The following is a 16,243-nucleotide window of genomic DNA, read 5'->3' as shown; positions in this document are numbered from 1 at the left end:
TTAAGAATTGATAAGCTAACTTATTAAAGGAGGTATTCTAAAGATTTCTCCTAGACACATCATTGCCTTATTTTGTTACGATAGTCACAAAATATAATAACCTTCATGTCACAAAAAACATGACTGTTCATTAGTTTATACCCTTGCTGTCTAATATGGTATCCCCTAGCCACATGTAGCCACTGAGCTCTTGAAATGTATGCTGTGAGTATAAAATATGCACTGCATTTTGAAGACTTAGTATGAAAAAAATAAATGTAAAATTTGTCAATAATTTTTTATTTTGTCTTCATGTCAGGCTGATAATAGATTATTAAAATTAATTTTATCTTTACTTTTTAAGTGTGAATACTAACATAAAAATTACCTGTGTGGCTCACATTATATTTCTGTTGAGCAGCACTGGTGTATATAATTATTTTCAGATATTCCAGATTGGACATCAGCAAACATTTATTGTAGCCCCACAATGTGCAGGCACTGTGCTAGCTTTTTTCCCGGCAGGTGAAACTGATAATGACCACACTTCGTGCCCTTAGTGAAATTTGTCCATTATAATATAAGCAGGAACACTAGTGATTGAATACAAGAAGCTTGACCATCAGATATTTTCTGTTCCTAGGAAAAGCCATTCATAAAATATATGTATCCTAGAAATTGGGTAGAAAGGCCTATTTCCAAAATTGTTTGTCATTTTGAAATAATAATTCATTGGAGTCATTCTTCAAGATTCAGAAATTTAAATTTAATTATATATATGGGCATAGTCTTTCTTTTGTTTTTTTGTTTTTTTTTTTTTTTTTGAGACAGAATCTTGCTCTGTTGTTACCCAGGCTGGAATGCAGTGGTGCGATCTCAGCTCACTGCAACCTCTGCCTCCAGGGTTTTCCTGTTTCTTCCCAAGTAGCTGGGACTGCAGGGTTCAAGCGATTCTCCTGATGCTGCTCAGTAGCTGGGTCTACAGGCACGCACCACCACGCCCAGCTAATTTATATATTTTTTGTAGAGACGGGGTTTCGCCAGGTCAGCCAAGCTGGTCTTGAACTCCTGACCTCAGGTGATCCACCCACCTTGGTCTCTCAGAGTGTTGGGATTACAGGCGTGAGCCACCACCACACCCAGCCAGCATAGGCTTTTAAGTTTGGACAAATGTGGGTTTAACTTATGATGTTTCTAGTGGTATTCATAACTGTGTTCTTGAGCAAGTGAATTAAAGCATCCAAGCCTCAATTTTCTCATACATAACCATCTCACAATGTCATTAGGATTAAATGAAATAATATATGTAAAGGTCCAGATATACACATGGACAACACATTTTGCAAATTCACATTGCTGAAGTGTATTCTAATTTTCTGATTTTTTTGTGGGGGGGAATAGGCAAACTAGGGAAATATGTATGTAGAGAAGGTTGGAAAAAAATTAATAGTGCCCAGCTACGATGTATATAAAGTCTAGAATCAAAGAAAAGGTTTTTGGGTCTTAATATAATTTCAACATGAAAACAATTGATTTATACAAATCAGGAAAGCTTTTGAAGATTTTTATTTTATTATATTGTAATTTCTTTTGAATGGAAAAACTTTTCAACAGATTTTGATAGAATTTTACATGCAAATTTCGTATAATTAGATTTGTTATATAATGCCTTCCCCCTTTCAGAAAATGTTCAAGGCAACTAAATGTTGTAAGATTTAATAGATATAACTGCTTACAACGATTTTTTCATTTTGGAAGAAAATGAAAAAAAGTTATAGTGGTCACCAAAATGCTAACTTTTTCTAGGAGTATAAAAAATTTTAATGCTTCTACCTGAAATTTTAGATTAATTCAGAAATTGACCTGTAATGTCAAATATTGAGAGTCTGGAGATCATAAGTAGAGTATAATATCACAGGAGTAATAAAGAAAATTTCCCCGAACTGAAGAAAGAAATTGGCCTAGAGATGGAAAAAAAAAAAATCCCATAAGCAGGATGAAAGTAAAAATGCCACACCCTAGGAACCCCATAAAAGATTTACAAAGCTTCAAGGAAACTCTAAAAGTTTCCAGAGAGAACAAACAAAAAGTTTGTTTATAAGATAATCATCAGATAGACATCAGATTTCTCACTGGTAAAACCAAAGGCCGGAAGACATTTGAGTTTGTTTTCAAAGTTCTGAGGAAAAGTTGTTTTGAACTGGAATCTTATTCTCAGCCAAGCTAACATTCAAATGGGAAGAAAAAAATAGACATTTGGGGACATGTAAGAATTTAGGTCTGTCAACAGACCTGCTACCCCCTCCTCCCAAATACTTATTTATTTTGTACACACACATATCCCATCACTTGTAAAGGTAAAATCATTCTTTTAAAGAACTCTTGAACTAAAAAGGAAATGTTTGAAAAGTACAAATGTAGAAGTTCATGATAATGATAGTGCCAAATACCAAAACCCTGAAAGACAGAGAAAAAAGGCCACTCAGAAGAAATGCAGTTATTAGAAAACAAGAAAGACTGTAAAATATCTAAACATACAACTCAGGAAGATAGAAAGTGAACATCAAAATACAACTAAAGTAGGTAAAGGTATGAATAAGGATAAAAGAAAAGATGAACAGCACATAATGAAACAGATTACATGAATGAACCAAAAGGTAGTTCTTTAAAAACAGTGAAGTAATCCAGTATTCAGTAAGTCCGATCAAGAATAAATGAGAGAAAAACACTAACACATTCAAAATAAGAATTGTAAAATAACTGAAGATACAGAAGAAGGATAAGTTGTTTTAAGAGACTACTATATACAACTTTGTAAGTTGAAAATATAGACAAAGTTTTCTCTTGCTGAGGTAAAAATTACCACAAACTTTGTGATGTAAACAATACAAATTTATTTAACATTTCTCTAGATCAGAAGTCTGAAACAGATTTCTCTAGGCTAAAATCAAGGCTTCGGGAGGCTCTGGGGAAGAATCTGTTTCCTTGTTGATTTGCTATGTTGACAGAATTCAGTTCCTTTTAACTATAGGACCAAGGTCCTCATTCCCATACTGTCTGTTAACTGAGACTCATTCCCAGGTTCTGGAAGATGACATATTCCCCAGTTTATGGCCCTATTTCTCCATCCTTAAGGCCAGCAACACCAGGCCAAGCCCCTCTCATGTTTGAACTCTCTCCTCTTTCTTGAGTTTGTTCTCTCTAGCTCATTCTTCTGCCTTCCTCTTCTACTTTAAGAACTCACAGGATTAGATTGTCCCACCATGATAACCCAAGATACTGTCTCCATCTCAGCATCCTTAACCTTAATCACACCTGCAAAGTCTCTTCTGCCATGTAAGGTAACAAATTCATAGACTCTGGGAATTAAGGGCTTAGGCATTATTCTACCTCCCATATGGCTTTTTAAAGGAAGATATGAATTATCCCAAGAAGAAGTAGAAATTCTTAATAAGGGAACAACAACAAAAAAAAATCCCAAAAGTCGTTACAGCAATTCCTTTAAAAAGTCACTAACCCTAGAGGGTTAGAAGTCAATAAATAATCGAAACTTTGAAGAGATGAATAAATTCAGTTATATAAGCTTATAAAAAGAAGGATTTTTTTTTTCATTTTGCCAAAAAGCATTGTGAATCAAAAATGCCATGGCTTCTTGATTTGTCTTTTGTTCTATGGCCTTTTAAAAGTAATTTGAAATTCAAAACTAAGCCATCCTTTTGTTTTAGCTCTTATTTTCCACCACCTCAAAGGCAATAAAAGCCACTGGCTTAAGGAGTTCCAAGGAGCAAGGAGAAAATTCGTGAAAGGAAAAATTTCTGAAAGAAAAAAAGGATAAATTTATGAAAAGGACAAAGGAAAAACCTAGATTCATAATACCTAAATTATATTCCATTATATTATCTTAGGGTAAGAAATGCTTCCTCAGCAGGACCCTAAAAAAAAAAGACATAAAAGAAAAAGACATACACAGAAAGGATTCATTTCCAGAATTTAGAAAAAACTTTCCTGAATCAGTTTTGAAAAGTAAAATGAGCAGAGAGTTCACAAAGGACCTTAAAATGGGCTGTAGATATGTTAAAAGATACTCAGCCTCTCTAGTTATCAGGAAACTTTAAGCTAACATAGTGAAGTCCTCCTCTATCTGATTAACCACATAAATAGATGAGTAGATAAAGATATGTCATGTTATATTTACATATAAACACATGTGCATACACACACACATATATAAAATAGCACATCATATCCAGTCTCCACAAAGATGATAGGCCTTCAGAAATTGCAAGAGACTTATAAATTGTTAAAATCTTAGGGCAATTTGGAATTATTTATCTAAATTTAAAATGTGCATATAGTTATACATAGCAGTTCCACTTACGTAATTCTACCTTGTAGAAATAGCCAACTGTTTGTGCCTAAAGATGTACCTTTCTAAAATGTTAATTGGTGTTTTGTTTGGAATGGCTAAACATTAGAAGAAACCTAAATGAGTACTCAAGAGTGCTACAGAATTTTTTTCTTCACAGCTCTTAAAAAGAGGACATATGACATAGACAAATTTCCTAGATCAAGGTAGGTTCAGAAAGCAAGTCAGGAGAGAGAAGCACCTTTGGAGTAGCATGGCAGGGACCCCTGAAAATCTATTCCTCCATAAAATCATAAGAACAGTGACAAAAATGATCAAAACCAACTTTTTCAGAACTCTGAAAGTTAACCAAAGGATGACAACAATCAAGGAAAACTGGCTGAATCTTAGTACGAACAGCGAGTTTTATGGTGTATTAGCTTGCCCTATTCCCATTACCCTCTTTCCAGCTCTACAGTAGCTTTGAAAACTAGTAAGTAACCTTACAATCACACAAGGATGCAGAATGTGTCTGGAGTACCCTAAAACTTCTATCCCCAGTGAATTGTCACCATTTGACATGTTCATCAGCTCCCCAGAGCTCACTCATGGGGCCTTATGCTAACAAACCCTATCATTAAGTGTATGTTAAATTGTCAGTAGGAATTATTAAACATCATAGCTGCCTAAGGCAGCATTACCAGTTGGAGAAAACAAGATGCTAGCCAAAAATTTAACAGGAAAATCAGAGGCTAGCCAAAAACTGAAAAGGAAGATCTGGGGAACGAGATGTCCACAAGGGGCTTTGAAAAGCTCCAACATATTCCTGGGATTCTAGAAGACCACACGGGTGTGCAGTATTGTGCACATGCCCACGGAAGACTTGAGGGGGGCATAATCTCCCAACTCTTAGTGAACTTAAGGCTCTAAAATGCAGGAATGAAGGCTAAGAGTTGTAAACTGACTGCTGTCACAACACATACAAAGAGCCCCTTGCAAAGGCTAACAGACTTATTGGTTCAAGGCATTTAATGAAAGGAAATCTGTGTCTCTTTATGGACCACTAAGCTAACCAGTCAGAAACTTCCATGACCACACACAACAAAGAATATAGACTTCACAGAATTAATTTAATAAAGTTACTAAAATAGCAACAAATGGCAAGAAAAACAAGTTCAGATGGTGAAATGGGATCTGATTCCCAGAGTTGCCACATATTATTAAAATGTCCAGTTTTCAATAAATTTATAAGGCATGAGAAAGAAAAAAAAAAACACAGGAAAGTATGGCCCACACAAAGGGGAAAAAGCAGGCAATACAGACTCTGTCAGAGGAAGCCTGGACATTAGACTTACTGGATAAAGACTTTAAGTCAGCTACAGTAAATATGTCAAAGAACTGCAAGAAACCCTTTCTAAAGAACTAAAGGAATGAATGGGAAGAGTGTCTCATCAAATAGAGAATATCAGTAAAAAGATAGGGGCTTTATAAAAAGAGAATTAAATAGATATTCTGAGGTTGAAAAATACAGCAACTGAAATTTTAAAAGTTATTACAGGGGCTCAACAGCAGATTTGAGCTGACAAAGAATCAGAACTTGGAATATATGTCAACTGAAATTATCCAGTCAGAGGAACAGAAAGACAAAGAATAAAGAAAAACAAAGCCTCAAGGACCTGCAGAACACCATGAAGCATAATAACGTACAGATAGTGAGAGCCTCAGAAGGAGAGAAGAAAAAGAGAGGGGAAGATGGAATATTTGAAGAAATGCTGGCTGAAATATTTCACAATTTTTATGAAAATCATTGGTACATACCTCAAAGAAGTCCAGTTAACTCCAAGCAGGATAAACTCAAAGAGATCTACACCTAGACACATCATAGACTGTCAAAAGCTGATAACAAGGAGAGTCTTGAAAGCAGCAATAGAAAAACAGCTCATAATACATAAGAGTTCCTCAGTAAGATTGAAAGTTGACTTCTCATCAAAAACAAGAGAGTCCAGAAGGCAGTAGGATGACATATTCAAAATAATGAAAAGCCGGTCAGTCTAGAGTTCTATTATATATCCAATAAAACTATTCTTCAAAAAGGAAAGAGAAATTCAGACAATTACAGATAAATAGAAACTGAGAGTATTCAATGCTAGTAAACCTTCCCTGTAAGACATGATAAAGAAAGTCCTTCAGGCTGAAATGAAAGGACACTAGACATCAGTTCAAATCCACACAAAGAAAAAGAGTTCTGATAAAGGTAGCTGTGTAGGTAAATATAAAAGATAATATAAATTTATTTTTCATAAATCTTGTATTGTTAATATGGCAGTACTACCAGATTGATGTACATATTCGCTGTAATACCTATCAAAATTCCAGATGTCTTTTTTGGAGAAAATGATAAACTGATTCTAAAATTCATATGGAAATGCAAAGTACCCCCAAAACAATCTTGAAAGAGAACAAAGCTGGAGAACTCACATGTCTTGATTTCAAAACTTATAATATAGTTATTTTCATCAAAACAATGTGATACTGACATAAAGATCATCATATATAAATGGAATAGAGTTGAGAGTATGGTAAGTTGATATTCAACACGGGTGCCAAGATTATTTGTGTGGAAAGAGTAGTCATTTTTACAAATAGTTCTGGGAAAACTAGATATCCACATGCAAAAGAATGAACTTAAGCTACTTCTTCACACTGTACACAAAAATTAGCTCAAAAGAAGTCATAGAATTAAATTCTGGAGTTATAACTATAACACCCTTAGAAGAAAACTTGAGTAAATCTTCATGACCTCAGGTTAGGCAGTAGTTTCTTAGATATGACACCATGAGCACAAGCAACAAAAGAAAAAGTAGGTAGATGAGACTTCATCCAATTAAGTAGTTTTGGGCTTCCAAGGACACCATTAATAAGTGAAAAGACAAACACAGAACAGAAGAATTTTTTGCAAATCATATGTTTGATAAGGAACTTGCACCCAGAACATATGAAGAACACTTACAACTCAAAAATAAAAAGGAAAATACCCCAACTTTTTAAATGGGCAAAAGATTTGAATAAACATTTTTCTGAAGAAGATGAGTGTCTAATAAGTACCTGAAAGGATGCTAAGCATCATGAGCCATTGGAAAATTGCAAATCAAAATCACAATGAGATACCATCTCACACCCACTAGGCTGGCTGAAATAAAAACATAGCTGAGAGTAAGTGTTGACAAGCATGTGGAGAAATTGGAACGCTTATACAATACTGATGGAAATGTAAAATGGTGTAGTCACTTTTGAAAACTGGCAGTTTCTCAGAATATTAAATGAAGAGTTGCCATATTGACCCACCAGTTCCACTTCTAGATATCTACCTGAGACAAAGGGAAACAATACGTCCATATAAAAACTTAAACAGGAATGTTCATAGCAGCATTATTCATAATAGCCAAAAATGGGTATAAGCTAAATGTTCATCAACTGATGAGTATATAAACCAAATGTGGTACCCATACAGTGGAATAGTATTTGGCAATGAAAGGAATGAAGTGCTAATAAATGCTATAAAATAGATGGACTTTTAAGCACTGTCCCAAGAGAAAGAAGCCAGTCACAGAAGACCACATATGATATCATTCCATGTACATGACATGTCCAGAAAAGGCAAATTCGTAGAGCCAGAAGTAGGTTGTGATTGCAAGGACTATGAGAAGAGGGGGCGAATTGGGAATAACTGCTAATGGCCACGAATTTTCTTTTATCAGTGATTAAGTTGTTCTCAAGTAGATAGTTTTGATGGTCATGCATCTCTGTAAATGTACTTTAAAAAATACTGAATTATATTATTTTAAAAGGTGAATGTTATGGCATAAGAATTACATCTCAAAGTGTTGTTTTCAATATTTATAATGAAAGTGTATTTGCATATAAGTGGGATAATTCTAAAAATAGAAAAAAAAATAGGTGGTTCCTGAGATCTTGTTTGGTTCTAATATTCTAGGACCCCGTGTTATTGAGTTTATTACCATGAAAAGGTATCCCTGGGAAGTTAAGGCCTAGAGTCCTGGTGGTGGGTGGGGAACATGGAGACAGAGAAGGGAAGAGATAAAGGCCTAGTTGGAATTTTCATAGTCTAGGCCCTTATAGGATAGCATAGGATACTTCTAGGCCTTGGGGCCTGTTCTCTACTCTTTCCTAACTTCAGGAGTCCTTCAAGACTCAGCTCCAATATCATGCATTACAAGTTGGATTCTTCAGGATACCCTAGATAGAATTAGAAGTACAGAAAGTTTATTGGGTGAATAACACATGTGAAAGGAAAAGAGGAGGAATCAGAGTTGGGCAGAGGGATGGGGGCAGACCATGATGCAAATCTAACAAGTCTCTGCCAGTTCAAAGGGGAACTCTGCAGCCAAGATTTCCTATTAGAGGAGTCCTGTATTGACTGGAAATGGGTAGACCCTTTATTCCCAGTCACTAGCTGGGAACCACCCTGAGAAGAGCATGATCTTAGTTTAAAACCTGAGGCAGATCCTGAACAATCTAATAGCTAGAGGCTATCAGCTAACCATCTTCCTTGAAGTCACAAATATTTCCTTAAAGAGAGATACATCAGCCCTCCAAATCTGCCACACTTCCTTCTGAAATGTGGTTTGACTCTCTCCTTCTATCCAAGGGAAGGTAATAGCTCTCTCCTAAGAAATATAACATTCTTGTTAGCATTCTTGGTTTATCATTTACCTCCTTGCCCCTAGGTTCTGCACTCTGGGAGGACAGAAACTTAATCTGAATAGTTCATGTTTAATGCAGAGGAAGCTTCAGTGTAATAACATTGTCTTGAGATCAGGGATAATCAGGGACTCTCAGGGACTGGGAGTAGGTAATTACTATTCTAACTATATTGTAACAACGTTTGACCCAAGATTGGAGAAGGTTAGTAACTATTATTATCTACTTGATTTTCTTCCTACCTCTGACTGCTGCTTGTCAATCAGCTTTGCTGCTTTCTCGTGATATCTCTGACTTTTAAATTGTAACAATTTCCAAGGGGCCAATCTGTGGGCCTAAATCCCTTTTCTGTCTATCCCTTCTCCATTGATAACCTCATGGTTTAAATACAGTCTCTACGGTACTGACTTCCAAATTTGTATCTCTAGCTCACATCTCTTCTCTGAAATCCCACTAACCCCAAATCTTCACATAACCCCACTGCTTATGTGACATCTCTATTTGGATATCTGACTAGGCACCATAGACTCAGCAGGTCTAAAACTAAACTGCTGATCTTATTCCTAAAACCTGCTTCTCTTCACTCTTCCCCACCTCAGTAAATAGCCACTCCATCATTCTTCTTGCTTAGGCCAAAAATTGGAAGTTAAGCTTGACTCTTCTCTTTCTCTCATACTCCTAGTGGGTTCATCAGTAAATCCAGTCATTTTTGTCCAAAATATGACCACTTCTCACCACCAAGCTATAATCATTCTGAGTATTTACATTTTTGCATTAGCAAAAATTGGTTCCTCTGCTTTTGCCTTTGTTCCCCTTTCTCACCCGCCCACCTTGCCTGTCTCTGATTCTGTTCTCAACACAACAGCCAGAGCAATCCTTTTAAAATGTAAGTCAAATCATGTCACTCCTCTTCTCAAACCCTCTAGTGACATCCCGTAGCTTCCCTTCTCAGAGTAAAAGTAATCAAAATCATCTACAAATCCCAACCTGTTCTAATCCCCCTGCTTGCTCTCAAACCTCATCTTTTGCCCTTCTCCTCCTCGCTCTTAGCTCTAACCATACGGGTCACTTTATGATCTCCTTGAACACACAAAGATCCTGCATTAGGGCCTTAGGACTTGCTGTTTTTGCATATTTTCTGCAAAGCGGGTACTTCACCTTCTTCAGGTTTTTGCTAAAATGTTAATGTTCCTGAATTCTCAGTGACACTTTCCTTTACCAGAGGGAAGAAGAGAGATGCTTTTTTGAAAAACTTTGGCCAAAGATTTGGATTTTTTTTAATCTTGCTAGTGTAAAGTACAGTATAATAGATTCTGGTTTCTGTAATTAAGGGATGATTCCATTAGTGAAGAAAAACCTAGTTATTTAACCATTATTTACTGAAACTTTGATTTTTTTTTTTTTTTTTTTTAATATAAGTAGAGAGTTTATTTGGGCCAAGCTTGAAGATTGCAACTCAGGAGTACAGATTCAAGTTGCCCTGAATATACCCTCTGATTAGCAGCAGTTACAAGTGGATTTTTAAAATTATTATTATACTTTAAGTTTTAGGGTACATGTGTACAATGTGCAGGTTTGTTACATATGTATACATGTGCCATGTTGGTGTGCTGCACCCATTAACTCCCTCATTTATATTAGGTATATCTCCTAATGCAATCCCTCCCACCTCCCTGCTCCCCACAATAGGCCCGGGTGTGTGATGTTCCCCTTCCTGTGTCCAAGTGATCTCATTGTTCAGTTCCCACCTATGAGTGAGAACATACGGTGTTTGGTTTTCTGTTCTTGTGATAGTTTACTGAGAATGATGGTTTCCAGCTGCATCCATGTCCCTACAAAGGACACAAACTCATCCTTTTTTATGGCTGCATAGTATTCCATGGTGTATATGTGCCACATTTTCTTAATCCAGTCTGTCACTGATGGACATTTGGGTTGATTCCAAGTCTTTGCTATTGTGAATAGTGCCACAGTAAACATACATATGCATGTGTCTTTATGGCAGCATGATTTATAATCCTTTGGGTATATACCCAGTAATGGGATGGCTGGGTCAAATGGTATTTCTAGTTCTAGATCCTTGAGGAATCACCACACTGTCTTCCACAATGGTTGAACTAGTTTACAGTCCCACCAACAGTGTAAAAGTGATCCTATTTCTCCACATCCTCTCCAGCAGGATTGGTTGGCAGGCTATTAATTATTGCCTCAATTTCAGAGCCTGCTATTGGTCTATTCAGGGATTCAACTTCTTCCTGGTTTAGTCTTGGGAGAGTGTAAGTGTCCAGGATTTATCCGTGTCTTCTAGGTTTTCTAGTTTATTTGCATAGAGGTGTTTATAGTATTCTCCGATGGTAGTTTGTATTTCTGTGGGGTCGGTGATGATATCCCCTTTTTCATTTTTTATTGCATCTATTTGATTCTTCTCTCTTTTCTTCTTTATTAGTCTTGCTAGCAGTCTATCCATTTTGTTGATCTTTTCAAAAAACCAGCTCCTGGATTCATTGATTTTTGGGAGGGTTTTTTGTGTCTCTGTCTCCTTCAGTTCTGCTCTGATCTTAGTTATTTCTTGCCTTCTGCTAGCTTTCAAATGTGTTTGCTCTTGCTTCTCTAGTTCTTTTAATTGTGATGTTAGAGTGTCAATTTTAGATCTTTCCTGCTTTCTCTTGTGGGCATTTAGTGCCATAAATTTCCTTCTACACACTGCTTTAAATGTGTCCCAGAGATTCTGGTATGTTGTATCTTTGTTCTCATTGGTTTCAAAGAACATCTTTGTTTCTGCCTTCATTTTATTATGTACCCAGTAGTCATTCAGGAGCAGGTTGTTCAGTTTCCATGTAGTTGAGTGGTTTTGATTGAGTTTCTTAGTCCTGAGTTCTAGTTTGATTGCACTGTGGTCTGAGAGACAGTTTGTTATAATTTCTCTTCTTTTACATTTGCTGAGCAGTGCTTTACTTCCAACTATGTGGTCAATTTTGGAATAAGTGCAATGTGGTGCTGAGAAGAATATATATTCTGTTGATTTCGAGTGGAGAGTTCTGTAGATGTCTGTTAGGTCTGCTTGTTGCAGAGTTGAGTTCAATTCCTGGATATCCTTGTTAACTTTCTGTCTCGTTGATCTGTCTAATGTTGACAGTGGGGTGTTAAAGTCTCCCATTATTATTGTATGGGAGTCTAAGTCTCTTTGTAAGTCTCCAAGGACTTGCTTTATGAATCTGGGTGCTCCTGTATTGGGTGCATATGTATGTAGGATAGCTAGTTCTCCTGATGAATTGATCCCTTTACCATTATGTAATGGCCTTGTCTCTTTTGATTTTTGATGGTTTAAAGTCTGTTTTATCAGAGACTAGGATTGCAACCCCTGCTTTTTTTTGTTTTCCATTTGCTTGGTAGACCTTCCTCCATCCCTTTATTTTGAGCCTATGTGTGTCTCTGCATGTGAGATGGGTCTCCTGAATACAGCAGACTGATGGGTCTTGACTCTTTATCCAGTTTGCCAGTCTGTGTCTTTTAATTGGACCATTTAGTCCATTTACATTTAAGGTTAATATTGTTATGTGTGAACTTGATCCTGTCATTTTGATATTAGCTGGTTATTTTGCTCATTAGTTGATGCAGTTTCTTCCTGGCATTGATTAACTTTACATTTTGGCATGTTTTTGCAATGGCTGGTACCGATTGTTCCTTTCCATGTTTAGTTCTTCCTTCAGGATCTCTTGTAGGGCAGGCCTGGTGGTGACAAAATCTCTAAGCATTTGCTTGTCTGTAAAGGATTTTATTTCTCCTTCACTTATGAAACTTAGTTTGACTGGATATGAAATTCTGGGTTGAAAATTCTTTTCTTTAAGAATGTTGAATATTGGCCCCCACTCTCTTCAGGCTTGTAGAGTTTCTGCCGAGAGATCTGCTGTTAGTCTGATGCGGTTCTGTTTGTGGGTAACCCGACCTTTCTCTCTGGCTGCCCTTAACATTTTTTCCTTCATTTCAACTTTGGTGAATCTGACAATTATGTGTCTTGGAGTTGCTCTTCTCGAGGAGTATCTTTGTGGCATTCTCTGTATTTCCTGAATTTGAATGTTGGCCTACCTTACTAGGTTGGGGACGTTGTTCTCTTGGATGATATCTTGCAGTGTTTTCCAACTTGGTTCCATTTTCTCTGTCATTTTCAGGCACACCAATCAGACGTAGATTTGGTCTTTTCACATAATCGCATATTTCTTGGAGGCTTTGTTCATTTCTTTTTACTCTTTTTTCTCTACACTTCTCTTCTCGCTTCATTTCATTCATTTGATCTTCAGTCACTGATACTCTTTCTTCCAGTTGATCGATTCGGTTACTGAAGCTTGTGCATTTGTCACGTAGTTCTCGTGTCATGGTTTTCATCTCTATCTGTTCTTTTATGGTCTTCTCTGCATTGATTATTCTTGTTATCCATCCATCCATTTGTTTTTCAAGGTTTTTAGTTTCTTTGCGCTGGGTATGTAGTTCCTCCTTTAGCTCTGAGAATTTTGACCGACTGAAGCTTTCTTCTCTCAACTCGTCAAAGTCATTTTCTGTCCAGCTTTGTTCCATTGCTGGCGATGAACTGTGTTCCTTTGGAGGGGTAGATGCGCTCTGATTTTTTTAATTTCCAGCTTTTCTGCACTGCTTTTTCCCCATCTTTGTTGTTTTATCTGCCTTTGGTTTTTGATGATGGTGACGTACTCATGGGGTTTTGGTGTGGGTGTCCTTTCTGTTTGTTAGTTTTCCTTCTGACAATCAGGATCCTTAGCTGCAGGTCTGTTGGAGTTTGCTTGAGGTCCACTCCAGACCCTGTTTGCCTGGGTATCAGCAGTGGAGGCTGCAGAAGATAGAATATTGTTGAACAGTGGGTGTTGCTGTCTGATTCTTGCTCTGGAAGCTTCGTCTCAGAGGTGTACCCAGTTGTGTGAGGTGTGAGGTGTCAGTCTGCACCTCAGTTGAAAATGCAGAAATCACCCGTCTTCTGTGTTGCTCACGCTGGGAACTGGGGACTGGAGCTGTTCCTATTCGGCCATCTTGGGTGCCCCCCTGCTTTTTTTTTTTTAGTTCTTTTATATGTGTGCAATGCTTGGATAATTGTAGTATAAAAAACATAGAAAACTATGGTGGCAGATACTTCACTATTTTTTAAAAAACTGGTGGCTATTCTGATACATACGAATGCATGCATTTTAATACTCCATAGTGTCATTATGTTGATAGTATCAACCTAGTGGTATCATAATTGATCATTTATTAAAAACAGATTAAGTAGCTTAGTGAAAGAGTCTGGTGTTTCATTATTGCTACTTAATTTTTGTTACAGGGCAAAGTTCTAAAAACATCAGTTCATCTCCAAGTGTTGAGAGTTTGCCTGGAGGAAGAGAATTCACTGGCTCCCCACCTTCATCTGCTACTAAAAAAGATTCCTTTTTTAGCAACATCTCACGTTCCCGCTCACACAGCAAAACTATGGGCAGAAAAGAATCTGTAAGTATTTAAGGACAATTTTCTCCTCATTCTTCATTTTCCTCCATAGAGTGCTGCATTTATGAAAGCTCTGTTAGTGCCCAGTTTCATAAAGCTCTTAAAACTTTTATGGACTAAAAGGAATTATCTTATCAAAAGTATTTTATTATTATACTTTAGTAATATTTTAAGGCTGTAGCCTGTATCACACTGGAAATAAAAGAAAGTAGCATCATTTTAAAATAAGTTGAATCTTTCCCAAATCCCACTCCTTTTTTTCTCTACAAACGCCTTTTCTTCAAAGCCTGTGTTTTCTTATAAAATTTAACAAATAAATGATGGAAGTTGGAACAAACCAAGCTGTTTTTTCCATTTAAAATATTTCTTAAAAATTAAAAATAATTGATTTACCGTATAAAAAGCTATACAAACTACATTTAAATTATATTTTGATACTCTGTAAAATTCTTTTTTTCTTTTCTTTTTTTTTTTTTTGAGACAGAGTCTCAATCTTGGCTCACTGCAGCCTCCACCTCCTGGGTTTAAGTGATTCTCATGCCTCAGCCTCCTAAGAAGCTGGGATTACAGGTGTGTGCCACCATGCCTGGCTAATTTGTGTATTTTTATTAGAGACGGGGTTTTGCCATATTGGCCAGGCTGCTCTGGAACTCTTGGACTCAAGTGATCTGTCCACCTTGGCCTTCCAAAGTGCTGGGATTACAGACATGAGCCACTGCATCCAGCCTGTAAAATTCTTTATATACATTTCTCGAAAGGATATAGCTAAGGCATATCCACTGCTTTAAAAACCTGGTTGTGTCTGAAATTATTATAAGCCAACTTCACATTTAACCACATTTTATAACAGCCATGCATAGCTTAACAACAGTGATATATTCAGAGGAGTGTGTTGTTAGGCAATTTCATCATAGTGCAAACATCGTAGAGTGTACTTATACAAACGAAATGGTACCACCTACTACACACCTAAGCTTGTGGTATAGTCTGTTACTCCTAGGATACAAACCTATATAGCATGGCACTGTACTGAATACTGTAGGCAATTATAACAATGGTAAGTATTTTTGTATCTAAACATATAAAAGGTACAGAAAATTGTAAGGTATACAGGAAAAAAAAATGGTACACCTGTCTAGGGCACTTCTTATGAATGGAGCTTGGAAGTGGCTCTGGGCGAATGAATGAGTGAGCAGTGAGTGAATGTGAAGGCCTAGGATTATTGTGCACTACTGTAGACTTTATAAACACTGTACACTTAGGCTACACTAAATTTATTTAAACAATAGTTCTTTCTTCAAAATAAATTAATCTTACCTTACTGTAACTTTTACTTTATGAACTTTTTTTTTTAAATTTTGTTTCTTTTGTAGCTCAAAACACATTTTTTAGCTGTACAAAAATTCTTTTTCTTACATCTTTATTCTGTGATCTTTTTCTAGTTTTGAATTTTTTTTATTTTACTTTTTAAGCTTTTTTGTTAAAAATGGAGACAAGCACATTAGGCTAGGCCTAACCAGGGTCAGGATCATCAGTATCATTGTTTCCACCTCCAAGTTTTGTCTCCCTGGAGGGTCTTTGGGGGGCAGTGACACTCATGGAGCTGTCATCTCCTGTGTTAACAATGCCTTCTTCTGGAATACATCCTGAAGGACCTGCGTGATGCTGTTTTAAAGTTAACTCTTTTTTTAATATATGTAACTAGAAGTA

At 36.6% G+C, this 16,243-nt stretch overlaps 1 protein-coding gene across 12 annotated transcripts in view; it reads left to right on the top strand.

The window, feature by feature from the left end:
- TBC1D5 (TBC1 domain family member 5) overlaps positions 1-16,243 on the top strand; it is a 567,416-nt gene that overhangs the window by 495,010 nt on the left and 56,163 nt on the right. For all 12 annotated transcript variants that reach the window (XM_073023627.1, XM_073023630.1, XM_073023626.1 and 9 more), the window contains one exon: positions 14,373-14,536. In XM_073023627.1, coding sequence (XP_072879728.1) covers positions 14,373-14,536 — 164 coding nt within the window. The remainder of the gene's footprint in view (positions 1-14,372; positions 14,537-16,243) is intronic.

This window comes from Chlorocebus sabaeus, chromosome 15 (assembly GCF_047675955.1).
Source record: "Chlorocebus sabaeus isolate Y175 chromosome 15, mChlSab1.0.hap1, whole genome shotgun sequence".
Classification (NCBI taxonomy): domain Eukaryota; kingdom Metazoa; phylum Chordata; class Mammalia; order Primates; family Cercopithecidae; genus Chlorocebus; species Chlorocebus sabaeus.
Note: the sequence above shows the minus strand (reverse complement) of the source record. Positions and strands in the feature narration are given on the sequence as shown.